The sequence below is a fragment of the Nerophis ophidion genome, linkage group LG20 (assembly GCF_033978795.1).
Source record: "Nerophis ophidion isolate RoL-2023_Sa linkage group LG20, RoL_Noph_v1.0, whole genome shotgun sequence".
NCBI lineage: Eukaryota > Metazoa > Chordata > Actinopteri > Syngnathiformes > Syngnathidae > Nerophis > Nerophis ophidion.
In genome coordinates this window covers 25,575,077-25,594,982 of record NC_084630.1, presented here as the reverse complement: position 1 = coordinate 25,594,982, position 19,906 = coordinate 25,575,077, and the positions used below count along the sequence as shown (strand labels likewise).

Sequence of the window (19,906 nt, the reverse complement as noted above, 5' to 3'; positions counted from 1 at the left end):
CAACCTATATTTATACAAATGTAGCCAGCATTACGTTATGAACATGACCAACATTATTATCACAAATTGATGGATTAGTCAAGCAGATGTTTCCGTACTTATATATTTTAAGGAAAAAACAATGCATGATAATATAATATTTGTTGCATTTTTAAATAATAATTAATAAAAATATATGCAGTATTTTTTAAACACAGAAAGGACAGCTACATTTTGTAAGAAAAGATAAAGAACTTTATTGATGCAGATTTTTCCCAGGCCTTTGTGGGCCACAATAAATGATGTGGCGGGCCAAAATGGCACCTGTAATCTAAATAATCTATTTTAATCAATTATTTAAAATTTGATTTACTTACGTTTTGTTTGTTTTTATTTATGGCACTAAAAAAAAAAACAAGCCGAATTACTTGAGCGGGAAAAAAATAAATTAGCCTTTGTTTTACCAGAAAGAAGGCCACCAGCTCTTATTTTGAAGGTGTATTGTCCGTGTACTGGTATATAAAAACTGACGCCACTCTTTAGACCGGATATATCGGTTTCCGTATATATGAGCGGCGTTCTGCTCTCAGCGGGGTACGTACACGCTTTGTAATCGCTGGTTTAAACAAGACGTATAGAGACAAAAGACAAAACAATACATTTAGCAAAGACAAATGACACAAGTAGTCATAGGCACGAGGAGTGCGCGCGCACGAAAGTTTTTTTTGTATACTTTTTTTATTTAATGGTCGACAAATTGTAAAAAAGTAAAAAAGGTTGGCTTTTTTTTTTGTTTTTAAAAATGCACTTTGTTGGAATAACTTTTTTACTAGCCTATCTGCTTCACGCCAACTTGATTTACTGCGAACATTTCAATGATGACGAAGAGGAGCAGACGGATGTGGCGGTAAGTTAAAAAAAAAAGTACCTGTTTGCACGTACTATCACTTGTCTGGTTGTATTACGCTGACGTGTGTGCAATTATAAGGGAAATAAAGAGCCTTTGTGTGCGTGTATTGCAGTCAGCAACGTAAAGAAACGTCACTTAAGATATTTGTAACTGAAAATTACGTCATATTAGTACAATAATGAGGTTTGTATGTGTATTATTCAAATACTGTTTCGACGTCAATGTAAAACTGTTTAAGTGGACTGCTCCTGAATTTAGATGTAATTTTGTGTCTAATTCACACACTTGATCATGTTCACCCCAAGACTGCCTCAAAGCACACTTTTCTATCAGTGTGTGAGTGTACTGCTGTCCCAATCCCGTTACTGACACTCTATTTACCGAAAATGAGGATTTGACTATTACCTGCTACCGTCTTCTCTCCATGTAATGTTAATTGCAATCACTTGAGTTTGCCCCGCCCCTTCGCCATTGATGGCGTTAATTGTCCAGCACTGTGCACTTGGCACCTAATAACAACAGAATACATCCATCCATTCATTTCCTACCACTTATCCCTTTCGGGGTCGCGGGGGGTGCTGGAGCCTATCTCAACAGAATACAATGATTTGCTAATCCTTTTTAATTTATTTTCAATTGAATAGCCAGGGGTCCGCAACCCACGGCTCCGGAGCCGCATGCGACTCTTTGGCAACTCTGATGCGGCTCAGCTGCATAATCACCGGCCCCTCAGACTGTTACGGGGGGATTCCGGATTACGGTGCCTCTCCTGGACATCACCCGGGGTCAACGTTCTCCGATTTTCACTCGGACTACAACATTGAGGGCGTGCCGTGATGGCTTTACTTTTAACGTCCTCTACAACATGTCATCGCGCCGGCCTTTCACGCAATGCTATCTGCATGCCCACCGGACGCATGCATTTCGCTGCTTCTATCGTCACATGTACGAGATTGCAAGGCCTACTGGGTGATACAGGTTACACTGAAGGTTGTGATATAAACAACTTTAAGACTCTTACTAATATGCACCACACTGTGAACCCACACCAAACAAGAATGACAAACACATTTCAGGAGAACATCCTCACAGTAACACAACATAAACGCAACACAACAAATACCCAGAATCCTTTGCATCCATGACTATTCCTGACTATATTATACACCCCGCTAGCACCAAACCCCGCCCCTCCTCCGTGCGTTGGTTGAGGTGGACGGGGTTGGGGGCGCGGTGGTGTAAAATAATAAGGTTGTGATATAAACAACTTTAACACTCTTACTAATATGCACCACACTGTGAACCCACACAAAACAAGAATGACAAACACATTTCAGGAGAACATCTTCACAGTAACACAACAAGCGCAACACAACCAATACCCAGAATCCTTTTCATCCATGACTCTTCCTGACTATATTTTACACCACCGCGCCCCAACCCCGCCCACCTCAATCGACGCACGGAGGGGGTCGAGGTTTGGTGCTGGCGGGGTGTATAATATAGTCAGGAATAGTCATGGATGCAAAGGATTCTGGGTATTTGTTGTGTTGCGTTTATGTTGTGTTACTGTGAGAATGTTCTCCCGAAATATGTTTGTCATTCTTGTTTGGTGTGGGTTCACAGTGTGGTGCATATTAGTAAGAGTCTTAAAGTTGTTTATATCACAACCTTCAGTGTAACCTGTATCACCCAGTATGCCTTGCAGTCGTGTACGTGTATCTGCGGAAGCCACATACAACATGTTGCTGGACTGGCAAGCAGTTTGTACATGTTGTAGAAGGTGTCTAAGGCAATGGCTTCATGGCACGCCCTTATTATTGTTATCTGGTTAAATGCCAGCAGATATTCACAAGAACGGTTGCGGCTCCCATTGTCTTCTTTATTTTGTGAAACGGGTCAAATTGGCTCTTTGAGTGGTAAAGGGTTGCCGACCCCTGGAATAGAATGCAAAGACAAGATATTTAATGTTCGAACTGAGAAGTGTAATCCATCCATCCATCCATTTCCTACCGCTTATTCCCTTTTGGGGTCGCGGGGGGCGTTTGCGCCTATCTCAGCTACAATTTTGTTTGCAAATGATCATTAACTTAGAATTTAATGGCAGCAACACATTGTAAAAAAGTTGGCACAGGGGCGTTTTTACCACTGTGTTGCATGGCTTTTCCTTTTAACAGCACTCAGTTGACATTTGGGAACTGAGGAGACCAATTTTTGAAGCTTTTCAGGTGGAATTATTTCCCATTCTTGCTTGATGTACAGCTTCAGTTGTTTAACAGTCTCCATTGTTGTATTTTAGGCTTCATATTGTGCCGCACATTTTCAATGGGACACAGGTCTGGACTGCAGGCAGGCCAGTCTAGTCCCCATACTCTTTTACTACGAACCCACGCTGTAACACGTGCAGCATGTGGTTTGGCATTGTCTTGCTGAAATAAGCAGGAGCGTCCATGATAACGTTGCTTGGATGGCAACATATGTTGATCCAAAACCTGTATGTACCTTTCAGCATTAATGGTGCCTTCACAGATGTGTAAGTTACCCATGCCTTGTGCACTAATACACCACCATACCATCACAGATGCTGGATTTTCAACTTTGCGCCTAGAACAATCACAACGTCCACAGTTTCCAAAAACAATTTGAAATGTGGACTCGTCAGACCACAGAGCACTTTTACATTTTGCATCAGTGCATCTTAGATGAGCTCAAGCTTAGCGAAGCTGGCGGCGTTTCTGGGTGTTGTTGATAAATGGCTTTGCATAATAGAGTTTTAATTTGCACTTACAGACGTAGCGACAAACAGTAGTTACTGACAGCAGTTTTCTGAAGTGTTCCTGAGCCCTTTACACACTGATGTCGGTTTTTGATGCAGTACCGCTTGAGGGATCGAGGGTCACAGGCATTCAATGTTACGTGCAGTGATTTCTCCACATTTTCTGAACCTTTTGATGATATTACGGACCGTAGATGGGGAAATCCGTAAATTCCTTGTAATAGCTCATAGAGAAATGCTGTTGTTAAACTGTTGGACAATTTGCTTACGCATTTGTTCACAAAGTGGTGACTGAGCATTTCATGGAAGCTGCTTTATAGCCAATAATGACAACCAGTTGTTCCAAATTAGCCTGTTCACCTGTGGGATTTTCCAAATAAGTATTTGATGAGCATTCTCCAACTTTCTCTGTCTTATTTGACACTTGCACCAACTTTTTTTAAACATGTTGTAGGCATCAATTTCCAGATGAGCTAATTGCAAAAAATAAGATTTTCTAGTTTGAACATCAAGTGTCTTGTCTTTGCAGTCTATTCCAATGTAGGTTGAAAAGGATTTGCAAATCATTGTATTCTGTTTTTATTTACGATGTATACAATGTGCCAACTTCACTGGTTTTGGATTTAGTACCTCCCGCAATGAACACACATATGTGTACAAAAGACAAACGGTCTGATTCACTAAGATCCAAGTAATTAAATAAATGCTAAATAGTATGTGCAAACCATAAATGTGTGTGTTCTATGCGTGTTCTTTGAGAAGAAAAGCACACTACAGGAAGTTTTTTTCATAAAAGACATATAAAGGTTCTAACAATGTTTTCTACAATAAAGGAAAAACTAGTGTTAGTCACTTCACTGCCGTTTTATGTGACGCCGCTTGAGTTTACTGACTGTTGGAAAAAAATGTAATTTCTCGTGGTACACATAAACCACTCAGTTCTAACAGAGCACAACTTGTATATGCACAATTTAATATTTTAGTTGCTCGGACAGTAATGTGTTTATGTCAAATTATTTTTATTGAGTTTTCAGAAAACTATAATTGGAACAAGACAGTTTAAAACTGGCATAGTATGCACATAGATTCCATCTCCAGTGTATGTAGTTTGCATACAAACATGCTTCATAGACCGTTTTTTCCCCTCTATTATATTATAAATCGTCAACTCATGCACAGATTAAATTAAAAAATCAAGAAAACAAGAAAAGAGACAAGACGAAAAGGAAAGGGAAAGGGGAGCATTGACACCAAAGCTTGCCTAACGAAGTTGGGTCCATATACCGTATTTTCCGGACTATAAGGCACACTTAAAATCCTTTTTTTCCCTCAAAACTCAACAGTGAGCCTTATAATCCGATGCGCCTCATGGACGTAGTAATTTCTGGTTTTGCTTGCCGACCTCCAAGCAATTTTATTTGGTACATGGTTTAATGATAAGTGTTACCAGATGGCAGTCAAACATAAGAGATAGACTGCAATATGACTCAAGTAAACAACACCAACATTTTATATATTACATTGAAAATATTGAACATTACACACAATGCTCAAAAATCTATTAAAATGTTTTAGTACAACTTTGGTAGACAATGAAGCAATGATGATGCAAGGAGCTTTTTTTGTTTAAGCGATTCTTCAACTTATTGGTAAAAGTCCCATACAATTTAATGGAGTAACCATGTGGGCCTCAATCAATCAATCAAAGTTTATTTATACAACCCTTAATCACAAGTGTCTTTAAAGGGCTGCACAAGTCAAAACGACATTCTCGGCTCAGATCCCACATCAGGGCAAGAAAAAACTCAACCCAATGGAATACAATGATAAACCCTCGACGCAGATGTGGTCCCCTCCACATCTGCGCTAAAACGAGGCATCAACTCCGAACTATACAAATGTGCATATTGCCCGTCCATTGCACCGTCCATCTGCGGTCCCCTCCAAGGTTTCTCATTGTTATCCCATTGGGTTGAGTTTTTTTCTTGCCCTGATATGGGGTCTGACCTGAGGATGTTGCTGTGGCTTGTGCAGCCCTTTGAGACACTCATGATTTAGGGCTATACAAGTAAACTTTGATTGATTGATTGTTGATGATAATGCTACATATGCACAAAATGAACAACATAGTGTTAGTACATCAGTTGAGGAAAATGAGTAAATTACATGAATAACATCCTGTAATTTGATGTTATCTTGTGATAGATAAGAAATTAACACCAATGGGAGCATTTTAAAACTGCCAGACTCAATTTTTACCTATGATTATAATAAACATTATCACATCTGAGATAGGCTCCAGCGCCCCCCGCAACCCCGAAGGGAATAAATGATAGGAAATGAAAGGATTGATGGGCATCATTTATTCAGAAAGTATAAATAACAACAAACAAAGATAGAATACTATTAACTGAAACTTGTAAGTGTAAAAATATCCACCCACCCACCCATATTTGCGTTCAATAGCTTGTATAGTTTGTTTTGTATCATGTTTAGCTATTCTTTGTCTTTATATCTTCCAGTAATATTAATACATGTAAGAAACATACTTTATTTGCTGCCGCGGAAGCAAGAATTAGTGATTTAAAAGTTGACTGTGGAGGAAAATTAGCTGCTAGCGAGGATGCTAAAGTGCGTTGAGGATGCGCTCATTATTTTGTTGTTTTTAAATTTGTGGCACATAGCTAAAATGTCAAACATGCATTATCACGATTTAACGATGGTATCAATACTGTAGCTTTATTGTCGGCCAAATTCAGATTGTTTATAACGGATGGATGGATATAACCAAAATCATTTATTTTACGCAACCCTACCTTGGACTATTTTTCTTAAGTGATAGAGGTGGTGCAAAATGGCTGTTTTTAAAGTAAAGGTTGCCGACCCCTGAGCTCGACCGCTAAAAATTGTACACAAAAAAATCGAACCTTATATGGTCCTGTTGGAACACCGATTGTTCCAACAGGACCATATAAGGTTCGATTTTTCTGGCAGTGCACTTCAAGGAGCCTTTAGAACAGGGGTATCAAACATACGGCCAGAGGGCCGGATCAGGCCCATAAACAGGTGTCATACGGCCCGCGGGATGAGTTTTCTAAGTATAAAAATTAACCTAAAATTTTTGAATGAAAGAAACTTTTGTTCTAAATGTGTCCACTGGATGTCGCAATAGCAATTATTTGTAGATGATTGTGAATTATATTTATAAAGCGCTGCTACATATGTACAAAATAAACCATATGATGTTTGTTCATCAGTCGAGGAAAATAATCAAACTCCTTAAATGACATACTGTAATCTGATTTTGATGTATTTTTTTATCTTGATAGATTAAAAATTAACACCAATGAGTTGACTGATGAACATTATTACATAATTTAAGAAGAAAGCAGCAGATTCCAGCCATTTGAAGAATGTACATTTTAAAGGCCTACTGAAACCCACTGCTACCCACTACGCAGTCTGATAGTTTATATTTCAATGATGAAATATTAACATTGCAACACATGCAAATACGGCCTTTTTAGTTTACTAAATTACAATTTTAAATTTCCCGGGAGTTTCGTCTTTGAAACGTCTGGTAATGATGACGTGTACGCAAGACGTCACAGGTTTTTAGGAAGTATGAGCGCTGCGCACACACACAGCTAAATGCGTCTGCTTTAACGGCATAATTACACAGTATTTTGGACATCTGTGTTGCTGAATCTTTTGCAATTTATATTGGAGAAGTCACAGTAGAAAGATGGAATTGGGAAGCTTTAGCCATTAGCCACACAAACACACGGTGATTCCTTGTTTAAAATTCCTGGAGGTGAAACTTTCCTATGGATCAGAACGTGGTGAAGAGAACATGGATCCCGACCACATGTCAACCAGCAGGTTTCGGTGAGAAAATTGTGGTTAAAAAGTCAGTTCTTACCGGAGAAAAGATGAGCTTGTGCCGTCCATAGCTGCCGTCGACTCCCCTGAGACACTGCGCGTCAAGACACCCTTCCGACTATCAGGTAATATTAAACTCACTAAAACACTAGCAACACAATAGAAAGATAAGGGATTTCCCAGAATTAACCTAGTAAATGCGTCTAAAAACATCGGAATCCATCCCAATACAATCGCGTTTTTTTTTTTTTTTAACATTTTTATTTATTGAATTTTTCTCTAGTCCGTCGCTATCAATATCCTCAAACATGAATCTTTCATCCTCGCTCAAATTAATGGGGAAATTGTCGTTTTCTCGGTCCGAATAGCACTTTTTGTTGGAGGCTCCCATTAAAAACAATGTGAATATGTGAGGAGCCATCAAACATGTGACGTCATCGTCTGCGACTTCCGGTAGAGGCAGGGCTTTTCTCTTAGCACCGAAAGCTGTGAAATTTATCGTGGATGTTCTCTACTAAATCCTTTCAGCAAAAATATGGGAATATCGCGAAATGATCAAGTATGACACATAGAATGGATCAACTATCCCTGTTTAAATAAGAAAATCTCATTTCAGTAGGGCTTTAAGTTTTCTCATCTGCCTCTTTAAGCCCTAAACCTAACTTTGCAAAAATAACACACACATGCACTTCACTCGTGAACAATGTGGATGTCGGGCCCTCTTGCCACTCTCATGGCTTCTGTTTCTGACATTTAGGGCAAAAACATGCCCGAGTGACCTAATGATATCGGTTTGATTTGACCATTCAGTGTTGGCAGCAGAGCGTTGCAAGTGTTTAGCAGAGCTGCCTCACAGCCAGATTCCCAGCTAGGTGGTTGTAAGTTCGAATCTATGCTTGTTTGTATGTTCTCTCCATGCTTCTGTGGGTTTACTCCAGTAGTTAAAATTCTGTGTTTAAATGTTTGGAAACTTCTCCAGTCAGCTGTCTGTGACAAACAGAAGTTGTAATGAAAGCAAAATGTTTTTTTCTCACATTTAATTGTATTGTCTGTTCTGAACTAAGGATGCAACGATTAACTGGTTTTACTCCTAAACCCAAAACCAGTGAAGTTGGCATGTTGTGTAAATTGTAAATAAAAACAAAATATAATGATTTGCAAATCATTTCAAATCCCATATTCAATTGAATAGACTGCAAAGACAAGACACTTAATGTTCAAACTGAAAAATGTTATTTTTTGCCAATGTTAGCTTATTTGGAATTTGATGCCTGCAACATGTTTCAAAAAAACGTTCACACAAGACTGAGGAAGTTGAGGATTGCTCATCAAACACTTATTTGGAACGTCCCACAGGTGAACACGCTAACTGGGAATAGGTGAGTGTCATGATTGGGTAGAAAAGCAGCTTCCATGAAATGCTCAGTCATTCACAAACAAAGATGGGGCAGGGGTCACCACTTTGTGAACAAATGCAAATTGTCCTACAGTGTAAGAACAACATTTTTCAATGAGCTATTTCAGGGAATTTAGGCATTTCACAATCTACGGTCCATAATATCATCAAAAGGTTCAGAGAATCTAGAGAAATCACTGCACGTAACATCGAATGTCCGTGACCTTGGGTCCCATAGGCGGTACTGCATCAAAAACCGACCTCAATATGTAAAGGATATCACCACATGGGTTTAGGAACACTTTAGAAAACCACTGTCAGTAACTATAGTTCATCGCTACATCTGTAAGTGCAAGTTAAAACTATACAATGCAAAGCCAAAGCCATTTATCAAAAACATCCAGAAAGGCCGCCGTCTTCGCTGGGCCTGAGCTCATCTAAGATGGACTGATGCAAAGTGTAAAAGTGTTATGTGGAGTGTCGTGTCTTCCGTAACATAGAGGAAAAGATCTATCCAGACTGTTATTGGCGCTTAAGTTAAGTATTAGTGAACAAGACATGGGTAGCTAACACATCTGTGAAGGCACATTTAATGCTGAATGGTACATACAGGTTTTGGAGCAACTTCGGAAATGTGTCCCGTGAAAAAACATCCGACCGGAACTTAGTTCATTGGGTGAATAATGTAAACTCATTACATTGGTATGTTTTAGCGCTTTCATGGCGAGTTTACGGACAGATATAAGTTAGAACTTTACACTACTTTATATTACAAATGGCAACAGCGGAGGATGAATGCACTATAATGAGAAAATAGAGGAAAAAGGAGAAAAAGAAGAAGCTTATCGACTATGGTTTTGGCACGGACTACAAAGGCGGACCTGTGCAATTTTTCTAAATTTCATGCAGATCCCAAATACAGATAAGCAGGAACCAGAGAGTAAGAAAATTTGCTTTTGCATAATATTGCAAAACAAAACGCCAGATAATGTCTTCACTTAAAAGGCACACCATAATAATACTCATGTTGTAGCACATCAATCGGTGCAGCCTACACTTATCTCTTATGTGTGTCTGCCATCTACTGGTCACACTTATCATTAAACCATGTACCAAATAAAATAGCTTCGAGGTGGGTGAACTCAATTAAACTTATTCCTTACATTAGGCATACCGGGTTATACGGCGCACTGTCGAGTTTTGACAAAAAAAAAAAAGTATTTTAAGTGCGCCTTGTAGTCCGGAAAACACGGTAATATTAGTGATTTAGGTAGAAAACAACACAATAAAATAATAAAAAAAGCATAAGAGTTTAAGATTATCAGTAAAAAGCCAGATTAAAAATGTGTGTCTTTATCCAAAAAAAGTCCTGAGGCTCTCTGGTAAACTGTTTCACAGGTGGGGGCTGTAGTGGCTAAATGCCGCCTCACCGTGGGTCTTTGTTCTGTTATTCAGTAAAGCTAAAAGGCCAGTGCCAGAGGACCTCAGGATCCGTGAGGGTTGATATGGTACAGCAGGTCAGATAGATAAGAAGGCGCAAGGTCATTAAGGCATTTAAAACTAATATAACTTTAAAATCCACCCTGAAGCAGACGGGAAGCCCATGCAGCAAAGACATTTGTTCCTTCCAACTTTCTTCACGGTTTTAACTGCACTCTTTTGTGTTTCCTGTTGGCCAGCATTATTAATGACGGGTGTGGTGGTGTTCTTTCCTCTGTAGAGCTACAGGCATTCTTCAATGTTATCCACTTTCACCACCATAATATTGCTCGGATTGATTCATATCGCCAAAATGCTTTCCACTAAAACCCATTTTTCATTCAGTCACACATTGGTGATGGTTGACTCTATTTGTAGCCGCAGCTGCCTTGAGCTGGACAGACAGAACGATGGCTGCCAATTCACGCCAATGCCTCTCCGACTATGACCCAGCATTCATTAACATTTATACAGCAAAGGCAGGGTGGGTGCAGTGTCTTGCCCAAGGACACATAGACACATCAATGTTAGTTAATGTACAAACCCGAAAACCAGTGAAGTTGGCACGCTGTGTAAATCGTAAATAAAAACAGAATACAATAATTTGCAAATCCTTTTCAACTTGTATTCAATTGAATAGACTGCAAAGACAAGATACTTAATGTTCAAACTGGAAAACCAGACAATGGACCCCGTGCTTTTTTTCTTGAGAATTAATTCTTTCTTCATTTGTTAGCAGATTCGCACTTTCTTTTTCTCGTATTACCACTCACACGGCTTCGCTAGCATCACAGCTAACGTTACCCGTGCTGCTACCTCTCTGCTCCGCGCGGGCGTATACGTATGTGTGACGTATAATGTGACGTATGTGAGAAAGTGCGCTTACACTGTGAGAAGGAGACCCAAGGAGTGGGAAGAGCCTGTAGTGTAATGCCCGCAGCGAAAAACAACTGCGTGAGAACGTATACTCGAATATCGCGATATAGTCCTTTTCTATATCGCACAGAGACAAACCTGCGATATATCGCGTATATCGATGTATCGCCCAGCCCTGTTTCATGTTGTAAATCACAAATGGCTATTCAGATAAAGGAAGTTAGCTAATAGAATAATCATTGTTTGTACTCTTTATGATTTTTGCATTTGGAGCAGTTAGTGGTGGAAAGGGAGTCAAAGAGACAGAAATTGACTATAAAATCCAAGGCAAAATTCACTAAACAGAAACAAAAGGGAACATGCAAGCTGGTTCCGGACTTGAATTAAATTCACTTGTACAACGAGCTGCCGCTGAGGTTTGCCAACTTACAAGGCATTCCATTAGAAGTTGTAGTGACATTTTTATCTATTTGTAACCTCTGCATATCCTCTACAATAGACTTGAAATACTTGTATTTTCTCTTGCTTGTTTCAGGACTCTTCACCATTGCCAGACATGGAACATAGGTTGCGCTCAGCTTCCAGTGTTGATGAACTAATGCGTCTCATCTACCCTTTATACTGGGCTGCCCTAAAGTGTAGATCCAAACTACCGTTTGCTGCTGTGTCCAAACTGTCTCACCGTCTCAGCCCATTTGCAGGAACAGATGAGACAACATTTGCTGCTGCCTTCATGAACTTGGATGTTCTCAAAAGTATGTTCCAGGTTTGCTCTCCTGCTTCTGTTTCTTTCCCAAGTGCAAGGTCATGTTTGGTTTTAAGATTATTTCCCTCAATTGAATACAAATTGAATGTATAACCTTGAGTTAATGTTATTTTCCGTTTTTACAGTCACACTGTTAGGCTAAACCTACCAGTGGTGTGCCTAACGTAACTAGAAATCATGATCATAATAAAAGATAAGTGTTTTTTAAATTACGTTCCCTAAATATCTAAAAGTGTTCATATTGTCTTCCTGTAAATATCTTATTCTGCTTCCAGTGCTGTTGTTTTTAGGTAACAGTTTGTATCCAATTAGAATTCAGCTAGTTTAAATTGCCATGCTGTACTAAATCTGCCCGTGGCCTTTAGAATCAACAATGCAGGCGTCTGTGCACTGTAAGTAAACGTACACATACAGGTGATATACAGTTGCAATAGCCATTTAGATCACAAGTTGTCAGTAAGGCCTTCTAGCTGGCCTCACCTTGAATGTGACATTTATGCATCCTGTGATTGGATACTCACTGGGACCTTTAGTGGATGAATTTGAGAACACAAAGAGTTGATACTACTCAGTGGCCTAGCTGTTAGAGTTTCCGCCCTGAGATCGGTAGGTCGTGAGTTCAAACCCCGACCGAGTCATACCAAAGACTATGAAAATGGGACCCATTACCTCCCTGCTTGGCACTCAGCATTAAGGCTTGGAATTGGGGGTTAAATCACTAAAAATGATTCCCGGGCGTGGCACCGCTGCTGCCCACTACTCCCCTCACCTCCCAGGGGGTGATCAAGGATGATGGGTTAAATGCAGAGAATAATTTCGCCACATCTAGTGTGTGTGTGACAATCATTGGTGCTTTAACTTTAACTTTAACTTTTAATATACAGTTGTGATAGCCAATCAGATCACAAGTTGTGGACAGTAGCCTATCTAGGTCGCCTGATGTTAACGAGACTGTGATTGGATACTCACTTGTGGATGCAGGAATTGTTGACCCACAAAGAAGAACAAAATGGTGATTAGGTGGCAGATATATATTTGCAAGGCCATTTTCAAGAAAGATATTTAAAGAGAAACTACATCTTGTGAGACGATGCCCGCCATTTCCACTCAAATTGATGAGGGGTACCACTGGCTTATACGGCGTCAGACGGGTGTCACAAATAGTGAGTTAAAAAAAAATAAAAATTGACGTTTAACATGTTTTTTTCAATTTAAATTTTGACAGTACCACATAATATAGGTTGTAATTGCTGATGCGGGTTTATTAATTTTTAAGTGTGCCATGTAAATAACCCATTTTGTACACTGTTGAGTAGTGCGAAAATGTGTTCCTGTATAGTATTACTCCAGGAATGGTCATGTGTTGACATCATTGATTTGCAAGGTAATCATTGAAGTCAGACATCACTGAAGGCCTAGGTGGGAAACGCACGGCCCGTCACTGAAACCTATCATAAAATTCTGAAATTTTAATATCTTTATAGTAAAGCCGGGCGATTATATGATCGTAATTGTTAAACACGATTCATTTGAGTTTGATCACGGTTATCAGCTGTTAGCATATTTCCTTGATCAAACATGGCGGAAATATCTGTTAGAATTTTCTGCATTAGGCCCTGCGATGAGGTGGTGACTTGTCCAGGGTGTACCCCGCCCTCCGCCCGATTGTAGCTGAGATAGGCACCAGCGACCCCCGCGACCCCAAAGGGAATAAGTGGTAGAAAATGGATGGATGGATGGAAGTTTCTGCATTAGTAAACAATAGGGAAGCAATGATGCTTAGGATTATCCTGGATGGAACAATCCACCTTTTATTGACCGTGATCATGTGTGTGTCTGTGAATGTGTGTATTTGTGTACACTTACGTGTGTCTGTGTGAAAGTGTCCGTGTGCGCTACTATCCTGTTCCACTGTCGCGAAAGTCAGGTTCGTCACGACGTAATGAATGTTCAGTCAGCATTGTTCCTCTTCCCCTTACACAGCTTGAACTGCAGCCCAGAAGAATAAAATAAAGAATATGACTACCACTAATATAGAAGTTGAACCATGACATTTAAAAGGAGCAGTGGTTTTAGTGACAAGATTTTAGTTTCATTACCTGCTGCAGTTCACCATTAATCCTGACCCGTATGCGGACTTGCAGGCAGTTACAGACAGAACGTCAATGTGACTGAACTTCAGTATTTGTCCCAAATGGGAGAATAAACACGCTGACTAATTTAATCTGGGAAAAAAAACATTTTTATATCTAAATGTTTTTTTATAATGACTTTATGTTTAAGTGTCTGCAAAGATTCAACTCATTTGATACATGTACTAAAAACTCTGCAGACACTTTTTGTTCAAATCATTTTTGAGTTTGTGGATAAAAAACATTTTGTTCCTGAAATATTCATTAAACATGTTTTATGTGATGGTACAAGGGATGTCAAAAGATTAAAATATTTAATCACAATTTTTCGCATTTTGTTCATAGTCAACTTAAAATTAATCGCGATAATTGCAGATGCACACATCATTTTCCATCATTAATACAAATGAAAATACATTTCATTACACGAAATTAATTATACTTGTTTTTAACAGCTCATCAAAAAAAGAACAAACATGATTTAATGAAAATAATAAATAAAAAAAAATGTCAACTGCGTGTTGGTGTGTTGCTAGATTTTGTATAAATACGTTTGGTCATGTCCTTTTCGGTCATAACCCAAAGCTCATGACCGTAGTTGAGGATAGGGATGTAGATCGACCGGTAAATTGAGAGCTTTGTCTCGCTCCTTCTTCACCCTGACAGACCGATGCAGAGTCCGCAAAGTGCAGACGCAGAACCTATCCGCCTGTCAATCTCACGATACAGTCTTCCTTCACTCGTGAACAAGACCCTGAGGTACTTGAACTCCTCCACTTGGGCAGGACCTCTTTCCTAACCCAAAGATGGCACTCTAGCCTTTTCCGGGCAAGAAACTTGGAAGGGCTGATTTTCATCCCAGTCACTTCACACCCTGCTGCGAACCGATCAAGTGAGAGCTGAAGATCCTGGCCAGATGAAGCCAGCAGGACCACACCATCCACAAAAGGCAAATACTTAAATCCTGCTGCCACCTGACTGCGCCTAGAAATGATGTCAATAAAAGTTGTAAACAGACAAAAGGCAGCCCAGGCATAGTTCAACTCTCACTGGAATCGGGCCAAATGTAATGGTGCAGCGGAGAAAGAGATGGCACTGAGACAGAGACGTATTTTAGCCTTAGGCGTGTTTATTACCACAAGCGTGTGACGTGTAAGTAAACGAAATATGTGGTGTGTGACTATGTAATGCGGTAAACTGGTGTGTTAACCGTACAATGTTGAAGGTGCGTGTTGTGAGAGATGTGGAAGTGCAGAAGAGGCAAGGCAGGCTCGGAGGTTTGAGGACAAGCAAGAGGTTGACGGCAGGAGCGTGGCATCAGAGTCCGTATCCACGCAAGAGGTCAAGATGAGGGAAGGCAGCAAGAAGACCAGAGGGAATCCGGGGAGACGAGACACACAGCTCGAATCCAGGGAACAAAGAGGAGCTGCGGGATGACCACACAGGACATGACACAATGAGCACAAAGGAGGGGAAACACAGTGAGTAGGCACATGAAAAAGGAGCTAGAGACGTGTGGGCTTACTATACTATACAGGTAGCCACATTCTGGGACTGGAACGCAGGACCCGCTGGCTTAAAAAGGACATGGCGTTTTCATCAGTTGGTGTGTTAATTGCTGAAAAAGTGCAGCCACGGCAGAAGAGGAGCGCCCGTCGGTGTGCCCAGAGGCACGCTCAGAGTAGCCCACAGAAGAATGTCTGGCGGTAGGTAGGTGCTTGAGCTGTAACATCCAACTTACTACTGGCAATGCGGACCAAGTTCTGACACAATCACACAGGGAGTGGACCGTCACAATTAAGCGGTCTGTTTCCTCATACTCTCTGAGCAATCTCTGCAGGACTTCCTGAGGGACATGGTCAAATGCCTTCTCCAAGTCCACAAAAAACTTGTAGACTGGTTGGTCAAACTCCCATGCACATTCAAGGATCCAAATAAAGACATCCATCCATCTATTTCCTACCGCTTGTCCCGTTAGGGTGTTAGTTCCAAATTCCCTAATACAATTACCTACTAAAATGATAGGGGAAATGTTGCAACTACAGTAACATAGGGTTGTCGATAGATTCACTTGTGAGAATAAAGGTATTTTTAATTTATATTTGTAGTCTCTGGATATTAAAGTGAGGGGGGACACCCCAGAGCCGCCCATTGATAAACTGCGGTGGTTTGGATACTGTGTGTGTGCAGGTATAGAGTCAGAATGGCGAAAGACCCAGTGCATACCCAGGGAAGTGTGTGTCGACGTGGGCAGGGAGTTTGGTGCACCCACCAACATCTTCTATAAACCACCATGTGTGTCCGTCTACAGATGTGGAGGATGCTGCCACTCAGAGGACAAACAATGCAGGAATATCTCCACTGGTTACCTCAGCAAATCTGTGAGTAAATGCATCTACACCCAACTAAGAGAGAGATTTTCACAAATGCAAGTATGTCAATTTGCAAATCCATATTGCCAAACTTAATTCGACACACACAAGTATCCGTCTTTGTCATTAATTATTATAACCTTCAGAAAACTGGGGAAAAATTATATATATTTTAATCAAATATTCGGTGTCATTGGAATTTTACACAGACATAATTATTTTTTCAATTGATTAATCCATCTATTTGTCATTATTATTATACTTAATTAATTAACCTGTAGATTTAATGTATGTATGCAAGAATTTATATTTTTCAAACAAATTCCCCAAAAACACACCCAACAATTTTTTGGTGTGTTCAGGTGTACAAAATAAAATTACTAAAGACTCATTTTACTTCCTCCTCCATCTTGGAGACTCACCCTTGATGCCTTTTTCAAGTGCTCGTGCATTACAGTGTGCTGTTGTGAAAAGGTATTTCTAATTTGCAGCTCACAGAGCACTTAGAGGCTCCTTTTCTACGGTGGCATCTATGGGTGTTTTGATCAGGGTTTTAAGCTGCAAATTCCGCTACCAATCATCTGTGAGATCAGCTGATACGCTCACTTGTATTAACTATAAATTGTACCATATGATCTGAAAAAAGAGCCATAAAATCACTTTTTAGAAAGTGAACAACTAGGAAGTGGTACATATATACCAATACATGGTAAATGGGTTATACTTGTATAGCGCTTTTCTACCTTCAAGGTACTCAAAGCGCTTTGACACTATTTCCACATTCACACACTGATGGCGGGAGCTGCCATGCAAGGCTCTAACCACAACCCATCCGGACCAAGGGTGAAGTGTCTTGCTCAAGGACACAATGGACGTGACGTGGTTGGTAGAAGGTGGGGATTGAACCAGGAACCCTCAGGTTGCTGGCACGGCCACTCTCCCAAGTGCGCCACACCTTCCCCACAAAATACTTTCAAATATTTAGGATCACTGAATGATTTTACTTTTAAATTTTGCTGAGAAAGGCTCCAGCAAACCCCACTACCCTGAAAGGGACAAACGGTAGAAAATGGATGGATGGATGGATGGATTTTTAATCACAATTATAATCAACAGAAAAACAAATGAAGGTATTGTAACCAAATTAACTAAATGTTTTTAAACGAGTAATTCTCAAACTGCTATGTGTACCACCAGTGGTACTTGATTAATGTACAGTTTTTTTATATTCCTATATTCGAAGAGTGTTACTGTTCAAACTGCGTGTAATGTTGCAGTGGCCAAAATAATTAAATATACTTGTCAAAAAAACATCTGCTTTGTTTTTAATGACTACTTGGGCCTACTACGCTACTGTATATTAATGTTGGCCATTAAAGGGGAACTGCACTTTTTTTTTTCAAATGTGCCTATTGTTCACAATCCTTATGAAATACATAACGATGGATGGATTTATTTTTTTATGTATACTAAATATTTAAAAAAAAGCCAAGTCTGCTTACATTGGAGTTTATGGGAGCTGTTCAATTCTGCCTATAGAGCCCCTAAAAAAACACCCAAACACCTCCATTAGGGTTTTACGTACATGATGTAAGTATATTTGTAATTTAGTAATGGGCATATTTATAAAAAAATGTAATACTTACATATTGTGATCATTTTAAGGATTTAAAAAAACGCATCACAATGTTTCCGTCTTTTTTTTTCAACCTTGATTATTAATCACTGCAGACTTTGAGAGCCAACGTACATTATAAAACATAACTTACTGTACAAGGTCTGCTGTCATTGGGATGCCGACTGCTTGGATGTTCATCATATATTCCCAGCGAGATGAAAAATGTCTCATAATCCTTGCGGAGAAACGGGGTGGGCGGGGCAAGCACTTTTCTGTCATTCTTGCCAGTTCCAGGCCCTAAATGACTGTCAAAGTGTCCCAACTTGTCCGATTAATCCTCAGCCATCTACTTCACAGGTAAGAGGCATGATTTATGATCTAGAATAAACGTACAGGGAGAAAATAAGCAAGTAAACGGATACGAAGTAAACATTGGCACACACAGAAGTGATCACGTCGCCGCATTAGTTTGTCTGCGTTAGCGCTTATAATAACAATATCTCTAATACTTGGTTAATATTCAAGTCACGAAATGTAAACGGAGCATTGTTGGCGCTTTTTGAATGGTTATTTATCAGATTTTATGGAAGAAAAAGTGGAGCTCCTGTTGGTTCCGCTGTTGGCTGACTTTAATTTACGATTATCTACAAATTAGAATGCGTTAAAAAAAATTATCCATCCATCGTCATGTGTTTCATAATGATTGTGAACGACAAACAAAATTCTAAAAAAAGCGCAGTTCCCTTTTAGGGTGGTCCTTGGAGAGTAAATTTTCTTCTGAGATGGTACTTTTGAAAACCACTGAAAATGTAAATATTTCATTATTTTCTTTCATTTCATACATTTGTTTAAAAATTCACCAATACAAAGTGAAAATAGTCCTGTGCCCAGGGACTTACTCCTTGAACTTTTTGACAAAAGCAATAAAAAATGGATTTTGTGAAAAATGTAATATCGATTTAATAACTATATCAATCATATACTGTGCAGTACTACCCTTAGTACCAACAGCATCAATTTATGGATCAATCCACCCTTTTCTGTGACCGTCTGGCACATAACAGACAGCATCGGATCACACCAGTTACAGCTGGTGTTGTAATATCATTGTCTCTCTACATTCCTATTTATCTACATGTCAAAGTGAGCTATGGACTTTTTCTTCTGTTGTTTCAAGCAAGCTTAGCGTTAGAATGTTTTTTTTGTCTGTGATGTTAAACCTTGTGAGAAATGCAGTTTATTTGCTTCAATTGTGGTGATATCAACTTAAAGGGGTCACTTTGCATTGTGTATACTATGGACATACATAGTTAACAGTAGCTGCAGCAATAGCCTCGCCTGCCAACAAAACAACCAAGTTGTCAGGTTTGAGTCACGCATGACCATTTTTTTGTAATAATTGATTGTGATCTGACTATCACAAACTTTTCCACAGAAATTGGCCAACAATAATTGTAACACCACAAGTGTCATATTTTTCTCCGTGCGTGGCCATTTTTTATTCACGTAGAGAGATAAACCTCTGACCGATGCATCGCATGTATTGCACTGTATTTTTCGGACTATAAGGCGGACTTAAACTCTTATAATTTTCTCGAAACTCGACATTGCGCCTCATAAACCGGTGTGCCGAATGTTCCTAACGAAATAATTTTGGTTGTGCTTACCGACCTTGAAGCTATTTTATTTGGTAAATGGTGACATAAGTGTGACCGCTAGA

General features: G+C 39.6%; 1 protein-coding gene across 4 annotated transcripts in view; it reads left to right on the top strand.

The window, feature by feature from the left end:
- Positions 1-510: 510 nt before the first annotated feature.
- Positions 511-19,906, top strand: part of vegfc (vascular endothelial growth factor c) — a 56,405-nt gene continuing 37,009 nt past the window's right edge. Inside the window, exons 1-4 of one of the 4 annotated variants that reach the window (XM_061880863.1) lie at positions 516-886; positions 11,834-12,053; positions 16,387-16,426; positions 16,508-16,577. In XM_061880863.1, the coding sequence (XP_061736847.1) occupies positions 782-886; positions 11,834-12,053; positions 16,387-16,426; positions 16,508-16,577 (435 nt within the window). In that variant the 5' untranslated portion in view covers positions 516-781. Of the gene's footprint in view, positions 887-11,833; positions 12,054-16,386; positions 16,578-19,906 lie in introns of all 4 variants that reach the window. The other 3 variants (XM_061880864.1, XM_061880865.1, XM_061880862.1) reach the window with 3 other exon arrangements.